The sequence below is a fragment of the Coffea arabica genome, chromosome 2e, assembly GCF_036785885.1.
Source record: "Coffea arabica cultivar ET-39 chromosome 2e, Coffea Arabica ET-39 HiFi, whole genome shotgun sequence".
Lineage (NCBI taxonomy): Eukaryota > Viridiplantae > Streptophyta > Magnoliopsida > Gentianales > Rubiaceae > Coffea > Coffea arabica.
In genome coordinates this window covers 4700584-4721457 of record NC_092313.1, presented here as the reverse complement: position 1 = coordinate 4721457, position 20874 = coordinate 4700584, and the positions used below count along the sequence as shown (strand labels likewise).

The 20874-nt window shown below is 37.3% G+C and overlaps 3 protein-coding genes and 1 long non-coding RNA gene across 16 annotated transcripts; 1 reads left to right on the top strand and 3 right to left on the bottom strand.

Moving 5' to 3' along the window:
* Positions 1-488: 488 nt before the first annotated feature.
* Positions 489-5536, bottom strand: LOC113730264 (uncharacterized). 2 transcript variants are annotated; one of them, XM_072078308.1, is made up of 13 exons: positions 4329-5536; positions 4019-4183; positions 3623-3721; positions 3409-3543; positions 3237-3305; positions 2988-3144; positions 2717-2819; positions 2269-2479; positions 1900-2013; positions 1634-1765; positions 1400-1480; positions 994-1110; positions 489-853 (listed from the first exon to the last, which is right to left on the bottom strand). In XM_072078308.1, exons 1-13 carry the CDS (start codon positions 4446-4448, stop codon positions 749-751), a joined length of 1608 nt encoding a protein of 535 aa, XP_071934409.1. In that variant the 5' UTR covers positions 4449-5536; the 3' UTR covers positions 489-748. The 2 variants fall into 2 exon arrangements, with proteins under 2 accessions (XP_071934409.1, XP_027110646.1); XM_027254845.2 differs by having other exon boundaries at positions 2988-3084; positions 4329-5534.
* Positions 5537-6356: 820 nt separating this feature from the next.
* Positions 6357-11997, bottom strand: LOC113730263 (mini-chromosome maintenance complex-binding protein). Its single transcript, XM_027254844.2, has 14 exons — positions 11501-11997; positions 10983-11096; positions 10775-10882; positions 10528-10644; positions 10176-10220; positions 9752-9871; positions 9482-9640; positions 8713-8787; positions 8411-8524; positions 8080-8282; positions 7835-7970; positions 7400-7627; positions 6843-6910; positions 6357-6757 (listed from the first exon to the last, which is right to left on the bottom strand). The coding sequence occupies exons 1-14, from the start codon at positions 11666-11668 to the stop codon at positions 6634-6636; spliced, it is 1779 nt and encodes a 592-aa protein (XP_027110645.2). The 5' UTR covers positions 11669-11997; the 3' UTR covers positions 6357-6633.
* A 1348-nt stretch (positions 11998-13345) lies between these two features.
* LOC140036523 (uncharacterized) lies at positions 13346-18382 on the top strand. Of its 12 annotated transcripts, none has more exons than XR_011840098.1 (5): positions 13588-13755; positions 13960-14051; positions 14427-14502; positions 14933-14964; positions 15051-18382. It is a non-coding gene; the product is annotated as an uncharacterized lncRNA (long non-coding RNA). The 12 variants fall into 12 exon arrangements; XR_011840102.1 differs by having other exon boundaries at positions 13960-14132; XR_011840096.1 differs by having other exon boundaries at positions 13902-14051.
* Positions 18383-19205: 823 nt separating this feature from the next.
* Positions 19206-20556, bottom strand: LOC113725291 (uncharacterized). Its single transcript, XM_027248384.2, has 3 exons — positions 20015-20556; positions 19735-19798; positions 19206-19616 (listed from the first exon to the last, which is right to left on the bottom strand). Exons 1-3 carry the CDS (start codon positions 20312-20314, stop codon positions 19447-19449), a joined length of 534 nt encoding a protein of 177 aa, XP_027104185.1. The 5' UTR covers positions 20315-20556; the 3' UTR covers positions 19206-19446.
* Between the last annotated feature and the right edge of the window lie 318 nt (positions 20557-20874).

The following is a 20874-nucleotide window of genomic DNA, read 5'->3' as shown; positions in this document are numbered from 1 at the left end:
AATCGAGAGACTTGGACAAATTTTACGTCGAATGGAAATGATGCGGGTAGAGGAAACTAGAAGCTTTATCAGTAAATAAAATCGTCTTTTTTGGACATGAATTCGTGAATTTTGAAGCTAATGATAATAACCACCCGTCATTTAAACAAAGGGTTTCGCCTGTAATAATCGGTGATGGGAGCTCCTGCAAAACCTATACTTCAATTAAGGTGAGCTGAGGACAACTGTTGGAATTTTGGGAGATTCGAACATCATCATAGACAGACCGTAGGGCAACGGCCTCAAAGTTACTAATGCAATTCATGAGAATGCACCTACGTCTGTCGTCGTCGTCGTCTTATTACCTCGGCCTCAAACAGCTACATCATCTCGAGGCTGCTAATGAGATCTTAATTTAGCGTACATCAAAGGAAAATTTTGGGCGTACAATCATTTTGGCAATGTAAGCAGCAGATAAAATGACAGAACTTCGCAGATGGTAAAGGAAATAGCAAAGTACAAACCCAAAAACCTCATATATCTCGCCGTGCTAATTTTTTACAATAAACAAGTCAACAAGCTATCACTTATCTATACCGAATTTGGTCTTCACCATTTTGGTCAATTTCAATGTAAACTTTGGTCTTCATTGCTTGGTCTTGTGGTGTCAGTCAAAACGAAGGTTCACTCGTCATGCCGCAAAACTTCTAGTCCAACCATTGCCTAGTAAAGTTCATTTCTGATTGCATTAACAAAACCCCTACCAATATCATCTTGGGGAGGTTTCAAGTGACTGCGATGATTGTGGCAGTTTTGCAAGTCGCCTTTGCTGGCTCCCTAAATGGAATGCTGTCACCATCCACAACACGCACACCTGGAATCATGGTACAAGGAAAAAAGGTGTAAAAAGTATCACAGCTTCATTCTAGGCAAAATAACTTGAATTACAATTTGAAATTGTTTCGACAATTAAAAGGTACAACTCATTTTGCGTGTATCAAACAAACAACATACAGGAAGGGCACAAAGAGAGGCAAGAGACGCCTTTCCACTAAGCGTGTCAAAGAGTAGCTTGTACATTCCAGCAGCTGAAGCATCCCCCAGCCGTTGAACAATTACATCTATGCATACCTGAAACATCAGAATATGTAATGTAAACGGCTGCACTCCAGACACTACAACTAAATCCTAATCATACATGCATTTATCAGACTACATCCCATGGAACATTACGGACTGAATCTTCCTGGAGCTACTTCAAACCTCTAATTATAACAACTGAAAGGAAAAGAACAAAAGGAAAAAAAAATTGAAATGAGAGGATTATAGACTCCCCTGCGCCCTTGTACGCTTTCTCAAAATCCTATCTTTCAAAAAGAGGGAGAGGGAAAACAATCAATTTGTGTAATATGTCTAATACCTTTGCTTTGTACTTCTCATCTTGTGAGACAACAGTGAAAAGCAGCTCTCTTCCAGGCCTGGTTACAACATATGTAACCACCTGAAGCAACAAAAAGAACAGATAATACATTTAGTTTGCAACTAATGTAACTTTAATGCCACAATCCAGCTTCCCTCACTGTTGCCCACACAAAAGGTACAGCTACGTGTTTCCTTATTACTTTTCCCCATCCAACGGGTAAATAAAACAGACCTTGCGTAATGTTTCGCACACAGCAACTGCAATCCATGTCGGCCACACAGCTATAGCAATTAAATTAATGATCGCAACAAATGGTGCAGAGCATATAGCAGTTGTAACCCCAAAGATAGTAAGGATACGACCCTGTGATTTCAGAGAAAATTTGTTAAAAGTGTTGAAGGTAATGCAAAGAAAACCATGAAAAGGCCCCCATCTGGATAATCAGAGGAAATTCCAAGAGCACCAAACCAAAAACCAATCGGACAATTGTGTCATACCGTTAAACTAAGTTGTCCAGCAAGAATAAAAACAGCAATAAAGCTATTGATCTGAGCAAACAATCTTCTTCTGTCAACGGGACTTGTAAAACTTGTGGCAATCACAGTCACTTTCTGCAGACAGAAGAGAACCGGATAACATCCGTCAGAGGAAAAGGTCTCAAGAAATATTATCTGGTCATTGTATTCAATCCCTCTGCCTTGTCCAAAAATAATTTCCATAAAGACACACGGACGCAGCTATAAAGGAGGAGGCAGGGAGGGAGGGGTACAGAGAGAGAGATAATGAAAGAAAAAACACAAAAAAGAGGCTGAAAAAAACATAATAAAACCCTCAAATTCTTTAGTAAATGATCAGGCATCCTTTACCTGAAAGTAAAAGAAAGAGGAGACTACTGCACTTAGCCACAAGAATAATGCAACAAGTAGCAAGTAGTTCGATGCGAGTATCAGGCGCAGTCCATCTAATATAGCCAAGAACTGAGGATTTGCTGCTGTAGAAGATAATCTAGGGGAAGATCGTCTATCAGCAGGTTCAGTCTGTTCATTAGCCGTATTAAGATGATCAAAGTCAGATTTCCTAGAGCCCAAAAGAAAAGAAGGTTAAGTCTCTTATCATACCCTACCAAATCCTCAAGAAGGTTAAGATTATATGCACACACATGTGCATGTACGTAAAACTTTTATAGAAGATAAATGTACACAGATGTGCACAGCCACAGAAATGCATATATGAATAAGAAAACATGTTATAAGAAAAAACAAAGATATAAACTAAGTCATGAAGAGACAGAAACAAGAAGAATAAAATCAAAACCTTATGGGAAACTGTTCTTCAGGAAGACGAGAGATATCTTTGTCAATTCCTTTAGCAGATTGTGCAGCAAGTTCCATCAAAATAGCGGCAAAAAGAAGCAAGTCTACAAGTACCCAGATTCATAGTTACAAAGTAGAAGGACAAAATTTAACACAAAAGGGAAAAAAGAAGAAAAGAACAAGTGAGCAATCAAGAGAAGTGCAAAGTGAGAGGCAGAAGCAAAATAGATTTAAAACTAGATCTTCAGACTAAGCAGGGAATATTGACATACATGGTCCTAACCACGCCATTACAGTTGCAAATACTGAACCAAATAGCTGACCAAGTGTAGCACCAGCACCAATAAAACCAAACAATCTTGAACCTGACTGGATTTGTGAGAGAGTTAATTGATGTAGATGCTTGTTATCAAAGCAGCAACGATAGCACTGTTTGATTTCTGCTATTACTTTGAAGTTTTTACCACATATCAGTTGCTCATAAAAAAGTTCTCAAAGCTGGGAAAGAGTAGTTAACTGACCTCACTATCCATCACATCAATAACTCTTGCCCAGGTTGATGATATAGTGATAAGATTAAGCAGTGCAACCTGAGGTGAGAAATGAAGAAGGTAAAACTTCCCCTGTAAGAGTGACCAAGTAGTCCAAAGTCACAATTATACCAAGATACAAGGAATAGAAGCAAACACATACCCAGAGAAACAAAGAAATTCTGACTGAATTGTAAAACCATCCATTGTTGCTCCATCCATCAGAAGATGGAGGAGTGGCTTGATTAACTTGAACCTTGAGTTCTTCTTTAATAGTGGACGACATGTGAAGAAACCCCTAAAAATGGATAAAAAAAAGAATCTCAAATTGAAGAAGTCAAACGTTCTGAAGTTAAAGAGCTGATATAAAACCCCACCTTGAAATTGAACGCTGCGCTTCCAGGTGAGGAGGAAAGCCAGAGGATAAAGAAGACAACAAGAGACGCACTAAAAAACCTGTGGATGAAGACCAGAGCCTGCAAGTTTAAGAATCCATGAGAGATGGCATAAACTGGAGACTCAAATCAAAGCACATTGTATGTGCAACAACTATTAATCATGTAAAAGGATAAATTAATAGACTAGTAGAAATATACTCAAAAATTTTAACTTTTTCCAGGAAGTGAATTCTCGACATCCAATTAGTACATGAAGGTGAAACTAAATAAACAAAAAGAAAAAATTAAACTGAATTCACTAGTTGTCGCAGCATGTGCTTGTGCAGGGGGGAGATAGAATTGAAGTGAATCGAATGGAAAGAAGAATGTAGCCACCTTTCTTTTAGGAAGATTAGGCAAAGAGAAGATGAGGGTGGAAAGGGGAGCAGCAAGCAAGGTGAGGAGCAATGATCCCGCAAATAGGCCAGGCAATTTGCCTAACCCTAATGAGATTGCCCCTTCGTCGCGTAAGGGTAAAACCACGAAATAAGCACCCAATATCTGCAATTGTTAGTTACACTGGTAATTTAATTCATCGAACAAAAGAAATCAAATTAACTAACTGAGATTTATCATATACTACTACTATAAAAGAGATAGTAGTCGAAGAAGAAGAAAATAGTGGGAATGGAGAAGAAAAGCGTACGAAGAAGAAAGTGGAGGTGGAACAAAACAAAGCGGATGTCTCGTGGGGATGAACTCTGACGAACCAAGACATGAATGCTTCAATGCGGGATTTACCGATCATCTTCATCATCATCATCATCTTCTTCCTCCTCCTCCTGCTCTCCGTTTGTTGAGAATTGAGCAAAGATCGTGGCGATGGGAGGCCAATTTTAGGGGAGGACAGATTATGGGATTTCACCTATAATCATCGCAGTCTCGATGGGATCATCCTTCCAACTGATTTTAACTTTTAAGGCGGCGATCAATCATAAAATTCATGACCCACTCATTCACTGACTGACGATTTGGAGCAAAAGGAAGGAAGGAAAGCGTTCCCATAAGCTAAATAAACTGTCCGAGAACCCGTTTGAGTTGCCGTGCATTAAAGAAAAACGCTTTTAAGTATTAAAAAATAGTTTTAGCATGGTTGGTAATTAATTTTTATAATTTAAAGAGTCCAATTTTATTAAAAACACTTGTGTTAAAAGTGCCTGGTTGCAGGAAATAAATAATAAGTAATATGCTAGTTTATTGACTTATGGCCATTTTTTCAACAACCAGCAAGCCATTAAGGCACCTCCCACCAATTACCACATTATGTGGGTTCTTTGGATTCCTCAATTTTTTAAAAACAAGTTTTTCATATACAATGCGATAGTAATACACAAACAAAAATAACTCCAAAAACACCATATCCATATAATATATCAAAAACAACTCCAAATATACAAAAAAAAAAATAAAAAATAGACCACTACCCATCATCATCACTCTCCACCACCACAATCGCCACTTTACCGCCACCACCCCCACACCCACGACCCTCACACCCACGACCCTCTCTCTCTCTCCGCCCATCTTTCCTCACTCTCTCCGCCTCCTTCTTCGTTTTTCCTCCTCCTCTCTCTCTTTGTCCTTTCTCCTTTCTTTTTTCCCTTTCCTTACCCTCCAATTTCCTTCCCCTCTACTGACCACAACCTTTCTAGTCACGATCAAATCTGATCGCAATCAGAAGTCGCGACCAAGACGGTCGTGGTTAGAGTAGTAGCTAAAGTCGCAGCCACCACCCAGAGAGAGGTTTGGGGTTGGGGGGAAAGAGGGGAGGGGAGAAAAGGGAGAAGGGAGAGGAAAGAGGGAGGAGGAGGAGGAGGGGGGAGGAAATAGAGGGGAGGAGGAGAGGAAGAAAAAGGAGGGGGTGATGGTGGGTGGTGTAAAATTTTTTTAAAAATATTTCAAAAAATTGTAAATTATAAAAATATTCAAAAATATATATTAAAATATATCTCTAAAAACAATCTAAAAAACATTTACAGTAAAAGTTTTTCATATACACAGTTACAGTAAAATTTTTGAAAAAAACTTTAAAAAAAAGCTAATCCAAACAGAACCCGTTCTTCAAAAAAGGATGCGTAGTGCACTTTTCTGATTCGGTGGTGATTTTATCCCTATCGGCTCCCTGTAGGTTCAGTTAGACCTTCTCTCTTAGTTAGATTAGAATAGAGTATGATATAAATAAAAAGTGATGATTGAAAAAAAAAAAAGACTTATGGCCATTTTTTCCTTTTTTTTTTTTTTTTTTTTTTCAAAACGGCAATATTATGGCCATTTTTTCCTTAAATGACCATTATGTCATTTCACCGCGGGCTTGTTTGTTTGTTCGGTTATTCTGCATTCGGGACGACTATTGAAAACTACACTCCTGCTGCGGTGCGCTTTAGACGAAATTTTACTAGTCCTTTGCTTTGGATTCATCACCATTCTGAAGTCATGCCTACACTACAATCATTGCTGGTTCACTATCGCTTTAGGCACATCATTGATCATTCTCCTGTTGCAGCTCTAGAGTGACTTGACAGATTTAGAATCTTCTTGGTCTTAAGAAAAAGTTCATGATTCAAATCGTGTGTTTAATAGAGCAAGGTGTCAAAAGAATGTGAAAAAGGAGCAAAGGCAAAAAAATAAATAATAATAAAGAATTGGCCGGGAAACACTCTAACAAAACAAAAAATAAAGAACTCTCGCTTCATGTATATACTAAAATTAAATTGCCCGAAGATATCATACTACAATGTAATGTAACTTCCAGCGTGCTAATAAGTGCAAATCAAGTTTTAATCAGTCATTTTACATTTTGCATTACCATAAGGTTGAATTTAGATGCTGACAGTTACAAGATGAGCTTCTTTACAACACTACTTCATCACAACGCCTCTCACATTGTCTACCAGATTGACAAAAGTAGTAACACTCTCTGACTCTCTTCTCCCATCTTTCCCTTGCTTCACCTACACACTCCCCTGGAGCCTTTCCCTCCTCAGTCTCTCCAGCTCCTTCACCATCTGCCAATGATCCAATGACAGACACGTGTCACCAAAGCTCACCGAAACCAATCGCCCCATAGTAAGCAATCTGCAAAAAAATGGTCTCACATCATCAACCCTACTATGAGAAGGATATAAGGGAAATATGGGCAAGTTCACAGTCCGCAACCAACCTGCTGAGTTCTTGGCTTCCTAAGCTTCTATCAGCTTGCCTTGCAGCAACCAAGTCATCTTCTACCACCTGCAATTATGTTTGATCAGTGTTAGCAACGAGTCAGCTGTAGATCTATATATTGAAGTTGATATTTGACCAAAAAAAAAAAACGAGTCAGCTGTAGATGCTGCACAATATACGCAAGTGTGTCTCCATGTATGTCGATATTGGATTGGGACAGGAATATCATATTGGGAAATTGTGAGTCCCTCACTGGAACATTGCAAACAGTTGCACTAACAAATTAAACCCAACTTCACTGAATAAATAAAGAAATTTCAAACACTGTTAGCAGTTTCGCAGACATGCAGGTTTATTTTTATTTTGTAGGCACCAACCACGACTGCAAATGAGGAAATCATTATTGACTGCCACTGGGGACTTTTTCGACTATAAAGATTACACACATATATGACTAAACAGAATAGAAAATACCAAATCAAGAAAAATTTTGGAAAGCCACGTCACTTTCTTGGAGGACTTGAAAACGAAGATCAAAATTAACTTAACCCTTACCTTCTGCATCTCCTGCTCAATGGAATGTGGCAATGATCTCATAGTAGCTAAGTACCATCTCCAAGCTTTCAGTAGTTCTGGGTCCACATCACCATAACAGTCTACCGAGGATGGACGCAAAGGCAACACCAAATCAGCGGGTAAGATATTAGATTTTCCCTCAGAAAGAATTAACATTTGGATGTCTGCAGCCATGTCCATTTTATAGTATGTAAATTCATACTCCACCTGTTAAAGGGAATGAAGATGTTAGCTAAGCTAATATATCGATCTAAACCAGCTTTATCTGAAATCAAGAAAAAAAATTGTAAATCAACTCCTCAAGGCACACATAACCAGAAAAGATATCTACATCTGTCAGAGAAACTTAATGCAACAGCGGACTGAAAAAAATAATACACAACCATAACATTATGAGTCCAAGTATCAGTGTACCTTTTGCAACTCCGTCAAGCTTTTCAGCACTCTTGCATTATCAACTCCAGTCGAGTTAAGGGTCCCTGTTTGTAACTGAGTCTCGTCGATAGTTAAATGAGTGCCCTCAGCTAGTTGTAAAGCTCCAGAAACCAATCTATGACACCGAGAACATTGAACCACAAAATTACACTGAAGCTCAAGAGTTATTGAAGTGCACTTCAAAGAGAAGTATTCTGCAGGCCAACAGTATAACGTCAGAATACCTGTTTATCTGGTAATCCTTTCTTGGGGCAAGAGAAACAGAATTAAGGTAATCAATGGTGAGAGGTAGAGAATGTGCAAAAGGTACAAGGTTCCTGATCGCGAGGTTTAAACGGTTTCCAAAAATAGATATGCTTTCCTTGTTTAAACAAGTAAGGTTTAGTGAAAGCTTTCCCACAGCAACTGTATCCACCCTAGCATGTACCTGCAATGACATTACTTGGTGGATACATCCACTTATGTCCAAAAATTACATGACAAGGAAAGAGGATGACAAATATGATATTCTCATAAATAAAAGGACTAGGAAACTTGGTCTCTTATGAAACATACCCTGGATAAAAGGTGTAATAACATGAACTGAGCTGCTAGCCCGTCATTTCCAAGAACAGCTGTGAGATGCCCCAACAGTGTTTCTCTTATCCCTTTCACCAGGAATGGTTTGGGCTGTGTTACAAGAGTTCGGTTACAGAATTAAATAACCAAATGACATAAGAAGCATCTTTATTTCTCGCTTCCCCTTTTGTTAGATTGAGTGGAAGGATAAAAGATGGAAAAGAGGGGAGATAGCATTGCAACTAATTTGCAGGTTCTTTTTTACTCTCGTACAACAACCACAAGCTCACTCATCTCACCTCCAACATTGTGGGACTTGAAAGAAAGTCATGAACTGCTAGTTTCCTGTGTACTAGACAATGGATACGAGGCACCTACAAAAGGAAGTAATCAGCAAAATCAGTCATTTTTTGTATGAAAAAATCATTTTATTTTAGTAATTGGTTTTGCAGTACAGTATCAAATGAACATTTGCTGGTTAAGACAAATTGTGACTAGTTTTCTTTAAGGTCAGCAAGCTGCAACAGGATTTCAACTTTTGGGGTTCACAGATTCTAGTGCATGACTACCAGTTTGTTCTCACTTCCTTTTATGTAAAGAAAATTTTAAAAAAAATGGTTGGCTTTAAGACAATCTATGATGGAACTTTTCCTTCTAATTGCTGTCTATGGCAATTCAAAAGCATGGCTGTTAGCTATAATCATCTTATTCATAAGCAGGAGGATTAAAAGCTTGTTGCAAATCATTATCAGAAAAAAAGCTTGTTGCAAATCATCATCAGAAGACATTGCAGGTTTCATTCATGATTGATATGCTACAGTCCCCGTGAAATTAACCATCGACCATTGAAATGAGATGCTGAATGAGCCTATTTGGTGGCACAAGCAGCACATAAAGAATTTTGAAAAGCATACAATAAAAAAGGTTGGTAATGATAGTGATCCTTACTTTTTCCTTATCGTTGCACAAGTCATCTTAACACTATTAATTGTTTCGTTACTTGATGAGAAAAGTAGACAGGGCAAACAAGAAGCGAGAAACATTTGGTAGTTTAGAATCAATTAAGACCTTGCTAGGGGGCAGATGAGTCAATTCTTCTTCATATAAACTGTTATTCAGTTCAGTAACCTCATCGGCATCTGTTTTAAGCTCTGTATCAAAAGTAAGGACACCAATAAACTCGAATACATCATTCAGCTTCAAATCCGACTCAGGAGAATCATACATCTGCAAATTCAAGATGATAGAGAAACTAATTTTAATTCGGATTAACATGAGCAGAACATGTAGCTGCTACCACTACATGCAAGTTCTAACAATTAATAGCAATGAATTCACCTTCAGTAGACAGGGAAATGAATTTCCGTCAAAATCAGGCACCAACCCAGTATTAGAACTGGTTTCTCCAATTTTATTCGCCTGGAGATTAGAAGACTGTGAAGGAACACTTTCCTCTCGCTAACAAAGACAAATTAAACCAAAATAAACTTAAAGTCAGTTCAAACAGCTTAGTTACCTCAAATACAAAAAGGAAAACCAAATTGGTCAACTCAGCCCATTTTCAATTATAAGCATTGAAATTTTCAATTATATGAAATATCAACTGATTTCAAAGTTTGGCTCCTATCATCCCCTTCAAAGATTTCATATTGGAAATACACGTAGAATGACTGAACTGTAGAATTGGGAGGATGATTGGGGATAGAGAGGAGATAGAAGAAGATTGTTGAGGAAAGAAGGTAAAGTACAGATTTTAACTAACCTTCCTTTTTGCAGATGGAGAATCCTGAAACTCGTGATCCGGATCCTGGAATCACACAAAGTAAAATACATGTAACAAAACTCTTAATCCTGGTTGAAAACAATGACTGATAAGATTCAATTACAATCCAACAAAGTGAAGGCAATGAAAAAAATCTCTTATTGGAATTATCCAATAATTCAGTATAACTCAGGTCAAATAAGATAACAACTTTTCCTAAGCATAATCATGTTTCCTGTATGATTCATGCATCAAATAACTAAGGCGCTCATATCAAACTTCCAATGAAGTGTTATCTCCAAGTTGATAGCGTATGTACAAAACTAAGAAGGACCAGGTAGTTTAAAGAAACCTGCATGTCCACGTCATTTTCCCTCTGGCGCTTCTCTCTTGCTGGGGAGGTAGAGTTTGCAAATGGAGGCACTGCAGCTTGGCAGAACGACTCGGTCCATGAGTTCTGTCCTGGAACCTAAAATGAGAAGGCCACTAAACTTACTTATCTAACTCCACGGAACATTCTACCTAAATACTGACACTCAAAAATGCTGTGACATTTGATGCAAAACCATAAAAGCACACGTAAAAGGAACAGAACTTACAGGCACACAATAAAGTAAACGGCGTTCCCATACTCGCATATCAGATGATGATCCAATGGGGAATTGGGAATGATCAGCGAACTTATTTGTTCTCCAGACACTCCCATCCTTAATAAAAGAAAAAGTTTAAACATCAAAGACATTAAGAGATGAGAACGTTCTATCTACTACATAGAGACATGTCAAATAGATAAGTAACAAGTAGTACCTTGTAAGCACCAACATAAAATTCATTTCCTAACATGTCTTGAATCATGCCCCGGAACTTAACCAGTGTGTTAGGCTGAAGCGATCTGATGGTGGAATCATTTAACGTTGGCACCTAAAAATTCAATATCCCAGTGAACACAAATTGGCTACAGTCGTACTAAATCAATTTTTATGACCACCAAAGTAAAATCCGATATAAGTGGAAAGTACTCGTACACCATGAACTCCCATCTTAGTACCACTTTCTAGTTAAGACCATGAATTAGAAAGGTAAGGGTGAATTGGGAGGGCTATAAATGAAGAATGCTGACCTTCGCAATTTAACTTGCCAAACTAGAAACACAAGAAGAAATTCCCAATCACAAATTAAACTGCTCCTTACAGGTTTCCGCCCTAGAAGCTTTTAGCAGATTGAAGCAATTAAACGAACCAAACGAGACACGTACAGTAAACCCTAGGGTATTGGGAGAATTATCAAATACTGCAACAAATTAATCAACACATAAAAAAGAGGACCTGCGAGAGGCCGTCATTTTCGTATAGGAAATCGCGAAAGAGGTCAGTGGCGCCCCAGTCCTTGCCATCGAATGTGGCCGGATCGATGCCTGAGGCCACAGCCTTCTCGAACGTCAATCGGACGGCTCCAAGTGGGTTTGCGAGGCAATCGTACGGCAACCCAACCATTTTTTTTTCCTTTTTTTTGGCTAGCTTTCTGATATAATAAGAAGTTGTAGGTTTTTATCTTCCCTCTTTCAAGCCTCAAAATCCCACGCTCTCCAAGAGCAGTTGCCGGCTTCCCGCGCTAAACTGTTGAGTATAGGTATCTTTTCCCGCCAAGTCTTGGGGGAGTCTTCCCGCCAATTCGGCCTAGAATGATGTTGGTGGTTGAGTCACAAAGCCCACCACTAACAGACTGCTAAACATTGAATTGTTCGATGAATGGGCCCTAATTTCTTGCGCTTGTTTATGTATAGACTTGGGGTTTTACAATGTTGCAATCCTCTTCAAAAGAAATGAAAGAGTTTCACTTTAACTAATAGGCAAAAAAACTATTTGTTCTAAAAGTTTAAGTAATTGAATATTTTCTTGCTAAACAAGTAATACTAAAAAGGATATTGTATTGTTGTAAATTTCTTTGATTATTTTAGGTTTATTAATTAGTTTGACGTTGTCAAATTGAATTTCCATCACTTCAGTTTTTTTTTTTTTTTTTTGGGCTGTATAAGTATTGTGTTTCTTAATGAACTACGTTGCTTAGAAATATCATTGGTGCCTTTTACAATGATCTTATTTTATGTCTCACAACATTAATTTTTTTATTTTTTTCCTAAACGAAGACTCCAAATCATAAAAGGGATAAGGAGAACGGCTAAAAAATCAAATCAAAGATTTCACGATCACCTGACTAATGTTCCTATCAGCTAAGTTGAATCCTTGGACCACCTTCAATCTTTCTATGCATTGATTTTGATACCAAAATTTACACGAAGACAATTTACTATGTATCAAACCTTTCTGGTGTAGGGTTAGTGTCTACCCTTTTTTTTTTTTTTTTTCCCAAAACCACCTAGAGGGGTCAACATGCTCAACATTTAGGATGACCTATATATCTAATGAAAATTCCAATTGGCTCCGCTCATCGTTGGTGTTCTTCGAGTAAGATGCAAATTTTTTCCGTTGTGTTAGTCATGTATCATAACCTTCGTATCATTGCATGAACATGCCACAATTCAAAAATTTTAGACTGAGTGAAGAATCTAAAATTATTAGAGTAAGTTTGGACTCCATAGATACTCCACACAAAAATGAAACTTACAAAATGCTTAAGAAGTTCATCCAGCCTCAACCCATGCAGAGCCCACCAAAATTAGAAGGGAAAAAACAAATGTTTAGGAGCTGATTTCACTCAAACATGCCTGAACTGCGATTTCAATATACGAAGCGTACAACTATTGTGTCCATATGGAAATAGGTTAATCAACCTATATAGTAAAAGCGCGAATGGGATTGTTGAGGGTGGTGGTTGTTCTGCTGACGTGGCTGACTTTTATTGGCTGAAATTTGGTCGTCAATCGCGTGGGACTTGTGTGCTCTTGCTGGGAAGTGTAATTCTTCTTCTCTTGCTTTTGTCCAAGAGAAGAAGAAGAAGGACCTTCGGTTTTTTGGCTGAGATTTGGCCGTCAATCGCGTGGGCCTCGTGTGCTCTTGCTGGGAAGTGTAATTCTTCTTGTCTTGCTGGTTGTGCTGATGTGGCTACATTTCATTCGCTGGGGGGTCGTCGTCCATCGCGTGGGGCTCGCGTGCTTTCGCTGGGAGGAGAATTCAGATTCTTGCTTTTGTCCACTGGGAGGAGAAGTGCAACTGTTTTTTGTCCGAAAGACGAAAATGAAGACCAGCTGACCTGCTGAGTTCAATGTGGCTCAATGTGCTGACTTGCTGAGACGAAAGTGATGGGCTCAATGTGGGTTTCCATGGTTTTACGATTTTGCCCTTCTTTTAAAAAACAGATGCACCGTTGTTTGTTGCTGAGCTCAACCTATTATCCACTGGATTCAATCTAAGACGTGCAGTAGCAGAGAAAATCACATCAATTGAAGGTTGGTTAGTGGCTCGAGGATTACTACCATCAAATTCTTATCTTCTTCCTCTTCTGATTTCTGTACGATTGCAAAGAGGTTGAAGTTTGCTCTCTTGGCTCGAAGAACGACTTGACCATGTTGGTTCCTATAGCAGAAGACAGCCGCATAAGCGAACAAGTCCTGAGGAAGAAGGTATTTTCCTGTCCAACTTCCATTTGCATAAACCAGTAGCATGACACATTCAGGGCCGCCCGGATCATCATCGCTGTTGAAAGCTGAGGCCTTTACTCTTATAGATCTGCCTGGTTCGATCCTAACAATTTTCCTGAACCTATCAGGCCTAGAGCCATCCACCCACATCTTGATTTCTATGTTGAACCAAGTCCTGTTTTCTAGGATGGTAACCTTATTTCCCATTTTCCGACGGAGAGGGGAAGTTCCAGGTGCTCGTGTGCAGGTGTAATAGGGAAGTAGAAACGGAGCAAAAGGTGAGAGAGAAGTCACCGGCGGACCAACAATTCTTCCATACCTCTCCGATTTTTTCTGTATTGTTTTCTCTAAAAATTAAGGTCAACAACAGCCACAGATGATCTTCAATTTTCTAGCTTTTGTTTCTGATCTTTTTAGATGAGATGAGGTACAAATAACTTGTAGAGTTACTCAACTTTTCTCTGTTCTTCCAATGGTCTTTATTTGCTTAAAAATTAATAAAGCTTGGTTTAATATCTCTGTTAGTCAATTATTTTCTTAGCGATAAGAACTTTGATCTTCTAATCTTTATATCTTAAGATTTTTTATTTTATTTTATGTCTCTTATGTTTTATTTATCCGATTTCCTAATTTTTATAGTATTATCTTTGCAGGAAAAAGATGAAAACTTTTATGGGATGCAAATGCAAGTACTTGTGGATATATTCCATCCTTTTCTGTCCTCCAAAGGTCTGTTCTGCTTTATTTATCTATTGATTTATTTGTTTATTTATTTTTTGCCGATAAAACCTTCGTCCTTTTAATTTCGGTCTCTACTCTCAAATCACTTGAAGTTTTTATTTTATATTTTATTTTATTGGATTATACTATTATTTTTATAGAAAGGAAGATGAATTTATTAGATTTTAGCTAAAAAATAGGCATGAACATCAATGTTTTCCTCTATAAACATTTTTTCTGGTGCTGTTTGACAGAAAGTATCAGTTATAGTGGTTTCTTAAAGCATTCTAGAAGCATTTAATCCCTAAAACACCTATGCATTCTAGAGCCCCTGTTGTAGAAACACTGATTGCTTCTTTTCTTGGCGCACATTCATCTGTGATTTTTCCCGTCTTTTTACTTCGTTTATACTTTCATATTACAATTTGCATTTTTACAGAGTGAGGAAGAAAAGGAAGAACAACCTCTGTGGTAAGAAACTTTTTAGCCCACAAGTTTTTTGCTCTGGTTTGTTTCCCTTTTCAATTTGTGACCTTCCCTCTTTCCCTCTATGACAGAAATTTGTGGAGGATGGCAAAAAATTGTGGTAAAACTCCTGCTCCTATTTTTTTCACGGTACTTTGGGCCTTTTGTTTTTAGATTTTAATATTCTTCTCTTAAATACTAGCTTTGAGTGAATCCTTTTACCTGTCAAAATGAAATCTGCCAAAATTATATCAAGTGCATCTGTTAAATCAGAAGCTAAATGATAAATAACATTAACTAATATGGAACAAAAGGGTCGAGTTTAAGACTTTTCACTTTGACTTTTACAGAGAAGTTTAAAGATTTTCCGAAGAAACCTCTAAGCTGGTTCAGGAATCATTTTTTGCTCAGTTAAAAGTTGAATCCTTTTGTTCTTTGCTTGTTTTTTCACTGAATATGAGACCTGGTCTTCATGCAATTTCTGTCTCTGCATCTTTTAGGACAAGTCAATATTTCTAAAGTAGTATATGTTTGAGAGTAAGACTAGAGAGATGATTGTCTACACAACCGAAGGTACTTTGCCTTTGCAATTTCTCAGGGATAAATTTTTCCCCGTCAGATTTTTATCTCTGACCTTTTCTTTCTTCTTTCTTCTTTTTCTGGTATCCACTACAGGAAGAAGCAATCTTTATTTGTGGTCCAGGAATAAACAAATGGTGAAGATAGCCTTTAAGTAGGTGTTTGTTCACCTTTTATTGTTGTTTTTCCTTTTTTGGGTTTTAATGATAGTATAAGTTCTAATTAATTCAGGTTCTGTTTAATTGATATGTGAGAATACCTTAAACTAGGTGACTTGGTTGAGCAGATATTGTGCACATCCGTATTTGGAACTCCATAGCATGTCAGCTTCCTTATTTGGCTATCTAGATAGACTATTTTGTAGTGTGAAAATGTCATCTTCTTTTGATGGGCTTTTGAATAACGAATCATTAGTTTCTTTTCATTGATTAATTTTATAGATTGATTACACTTTTGTTGTTAGAGTAAGTTTTACTTGGTAATAAATTTGTATATTTCATCTTTAACCTTTTGGGTTCATTTCTTGAACTTCAATATTTATAGGTATAAACTTGTTGAAAAAAGGATGAGAGGCATTGGCAGTGTGAGGAGGGACGTAAAAGAAAAGAAGAAAGGTGTGCGAAAAAGTGCAAGTTGAAATACTGATACTGAAATGATTATGGTCATTACTGTAATGATTAAAATGTTAAGAAAAAGCTAGAGATTGAGTTTCAAGAAAAGACCCTTGGGTTACTTGGCGCTAACATAGGCATTGGTCATTTAAGTTTCCTATTCTTTGGGAAATTCACTATTATTTGACCATTTCAATATTCTTTTACCATACTAGAGCTACTGTGTTTGGTTGACTGTATCATTGATAGCTATTTAATGTAACTTGTCTTTACTCCTCGCAGCTAAAATGGATTGATGAGGCTGTTGTTTTTTTATTATTGCTGTATTTGTGGTGTCATTTAAGCTTAGGAACCAAGCCATAAATAAGTTATCTCATCTGTTGGCTTTGGCTTTTAGTGCAAAAGTTTCATGCTTTTCAGTTTATGCTGTACTATATTACTTGATCATTTGGAGTCTTGGAGCTCAAAATCAAGATTGCATTGGTTATCACTCGACATGTTATATGCTCAAATTTCCCAGCTCTTGTTTAGTTGTTGCTTGGGATTTTCAAAATAACTTAAATTGTTAATTTTCTTTGTTTCTTTTTCATGTCTCTGCCATTGTCAATTTCCAATGGAATTGAACTTATTTCATCTTTTGATGACTTTAGTTTGAAGTTTTTAATTATAGTTTTGAATAATTTTCAACTAATTGTGGGAAAGGAGGTTAAAGTGGCAAAATTTGTTAGATTGGTTGGTAGATAACACTTTGGCCACAAATGCTGTTACGAAAGGTGTATGTTTACCAAAAAAACCTATTATTTAGAAGAAAAAATCCCTAGATCTCTTTTCCTTCTTTGACCATATAGTTTTGGATTCATGGGTTGTTTAAATTTTAGCACAATGTCTTTGGCTAAAAACTTGGTGATTATCTTTGTGTAACATTTTATAGCCTTCTTTTTTTCTACTTGTTTCCATTTTGCATATGAACAATTTATTTTTGCTCCTGTTTATTGTTGTTAACTTTTGGGTTGAATTTTATAGGGGTAATGCTTCGTTTAGTACCAGTCAGTCTAAGCCCAAGCTTTGGCCTTTTAGCATAATTCAGCTTTAGACAAGTAAGCTGTTTACACTTTATTTAAAAAAATATCTTAGTCAAATAGATGTGCTTGTATACTAATAATTAGTAGATGTCTCTGTTGATTATGTTTCTGTTAATTATGAGAAAATGATTAAGTTTCTGTTAATTATCTTTTCTACTATTTAACTTGCGAACCATTTCTTTGTGTCCTTATTTGGTGTTAAATTAGATGGATACCGGGCTCTTCATGATGGAATTAGGTATTAAAATTATCGGCATATAATAAAGCAAATAATGGCCTTCTACTACTTTTAAGATGCTGATTCTAACTTTTTTTCTTTCACCTTTCGGTTTAATATAACCATCTCTATGAATGGAATTTTTTTTTTACAACAGTGTCTATATTGTGTATATAATAATGTAATGGAAAATTGTTCATTTGTAGTTATTGCATGTTTTATATTGTAATTGAAGATTGTTCGTTTATTCTTTGGCTACACTGGTGCAGTATGGCCCGACCTATGAATTGTACAAAATCCTTTGCCCCATACTTTTGCCTTCAGGGATAATTATATGGAAAAAACTTGTCTGCCATATAGGTAATTGCATAGATAGGCGCTAATGTTGATGTTCCTGTAAGTGAAAAAAGTTAGATTAAAATGGAAGTGACAATGATAAAAGAAAAAAATCTATGATATATTTTTGAAGAATGTGGTAATTGTTACTAATATTTAACTGTATGAAGTGGATTTTTGCAGTACCACTCAAGAATGCCTCTGCCATTTGATTAACAAAACTACGTGTTTATTTATGTGGGAAGCAGAATCGGCCACCCTTGAAACTTTATCAAGATCAAAGCCTTGAAGCGTATGACCCTGGATACTAGATTTTGCACTAACTGTAGCTATCTGATCTTTGCATTACATGCTGTATATGTATGTCAGCTCTTGATGCATTATATCTCACGTGGATGGTGTTATCATAATATTTTTATTTGGTTTAAAATCTTGTGTAACTGGATGAGTTATTTTGTGCCAAGAGTTTGACCATCCCTTTTGCTACTGATGTATTGAGAGGATAGAAGTATGGCCTATATTAATAATCCTCCTCCTTTTTTGATCAAATACAATTTATCCCACTAAGGTTGATATGTAAGCACAGTTTATTTTCATTAGATTTCTTGAAGTTATATGCTAATGAAAACCTTTTTAGTTATTGTACTACAAAGTAATGCATTTTTCGGTCTTTCGGTTATTTTGAAGTGTATGATTCTAATAACAAGGAAAAGGCTTGATGCAATACTACACTGTGCATTTCTTTTTTCTTCTTTTTCTTATATTCCTTTTTGAGCTGGAACAGCTTTGATGTGTAATGAGAACCTCTGGAATGCAGTCTACTGGTCGTAAGTTTCATAAATGCAGGCTTTTACATTATCTCATGTGCTTGTCTTTCCTTTTACGGGATTCTGGCTGTTGACATGCATCAAATGATCAAGGGTAGAATTGCATCGAGGCCTGTGAAACTTCCTTTTTTTTTTGTGTATTGAGTAGTTGACCATCCCCTATGCTATTGATGTATTGAGAAGATACACCTGCATTAGGTAATCCTCCTCCATTTTTGGTCAAATGCAGTTCATCTCACTACGGTTGATATGTGAGCACAATTCTTTTGCTTTCCATAGATTTCTGGAAGTTACAAGCTAATGAAGCCATTTTGGTTATTGTACTACAAAGTAATGGGTCTTTCTTTCAGTCTTTGGGTTAATTTGATGCAATTACGAAAATAGTGGATTGGTTGTATCAGAGTCTAAAAATAAGACTAAGCCTTGCTGCAATACTACACTGCTCTCTTTTTTTTTTTTTTTTTTGAGCTACAAAGTCACAGATTTTGGTGCACATAAAAAATATAAGGCAGCATTACACAGTGTTATATTATTTTCAAACTAATGACATTGCCATTGCTGTCCAAATCAGTCAGCATACCAAAAATGACTGTCATTTAGCAACCAGACTGAAATTGTGGCTCTCTTCATTGCTTAATAAAATTACAAAAAATAATTACAAACATTTGGATGCACCTTCACGTAACTTTTTATATTGAATATCTCAGTTTAAATAATTGAACATTTCTGGGCAAACTTGAAAATTACACCGCGCATCGCGCGGTGTTCCCCTCCTAGTCAAAACCTAAGCCCAGGAGGAGGGGGCAATCTTGAGGGTGATGTGCCTCTTCCAGAAGTCAGCTGGAGAAGAGCCTTGTGAAAAAATTTCCGGACTTGGACTTCTCAAGACATTCTACATGAACGTATCTCCCGAATTTATCCACTTGCCTTGGTTCACCCCTGGTATCTTTCTTGCAAACTTTGCATGTTTTGTCAACCCATCCTTCGTCAACGTATTGTCCATCCACTGTTTTTTTTTTATTTATAATTATTAATAGATGACGATAAACTGAAAGCTTCAAATAGTGGGGAAAACAGATTATCATGGAATCAAGAAATACGTATTTCAAAGTGTTCATAATTACCTTCAATATAGGATTTGAAGAAATCTTTGTATGTTCCACCGATTTTCCTTCTAAGAGCCCCATACTACAAAGAGGTCATTTATAAGTGTTAGCAACCACTAAGCAAAATATTAGCATCACAAATCATGAAGTGCAAGATAAATAAGTTTCTTCATATTTCATAATTACATTCCATAGCAGCAGCAGCATGAATAGAACTTGGGAGGTTGGTTAATCAGCAAGCTGAAATTAAATTAAGGAAGAGCCGTAGAACTTGATGACTAGTATACTCAGAATTCACCTGTTCCCTACTCATGCGTCCACCTGAGCGCGTAGATTCGCTAGCTTCTTCCAAGAGCTCGGCATCCTTAGCTGATCGGACCTGAGAAAAGTCCAGAGCTTCTGTCACACTTGAAAACAGCGACTGCTTCTTCTCTGTGTTGCCCGCTTCTTCTTCGGTGCTAGCGCTCTCATTCTTGGCGGAAACAGCAATGAAGTTGCAGCTTCTGCTAGAATGGTATCTGAAGAATTTTGGCGCAACCGCTGCATTACCCAGGAACCCATTCTGAGAGGGTGACAGGGGAAGTGCTTTTAGCCCCATATTTTTCCTTCAGTTCGAGCCTCAAAGTCCTTTGAGTCTTTCTTTATTACGACTCAAAATAGTCCTTACTATTAAAATTCAAATCAGCTTAAGTTCTCCTGCTAGAACTTTTAGACGCTGCAATCCTTAAAGAGAAGTTTAAAAGACTTAAAAGTGGGACTGGCTGGGGGAGGGAAGGGACGAATGTGTGATCGTGGATGTACTACAGCGTGATTTTGCTTTGTCTTTTGGTGGAGTTTTGGGTGATTTAGGAGTAGCCTACCGTCTAAAGATTGCATATTTGCCACTCGGGGGAGCTCGTGGTGGTTATCGGAGGACGACGTGGCCTTTTAGGCTTCATTTGACCCCTTCACTGGAACGGGAAAGTCCTCAGCCTGTCGATTGTTACTGTGTCAACCGCCAGCATCAAGCATGCTGACATAGTCTAACATGCAAGAAATATACTCTCTGGCGTTTAGTTTTGCAACTTCGGCTTCCTCATAACAAATTACAAGAGAGAAAGATAATAAAAAAAAATAAAAAAGTAAGGGATTTCTTTGAAGTAGGAGTTCATCGAGTCG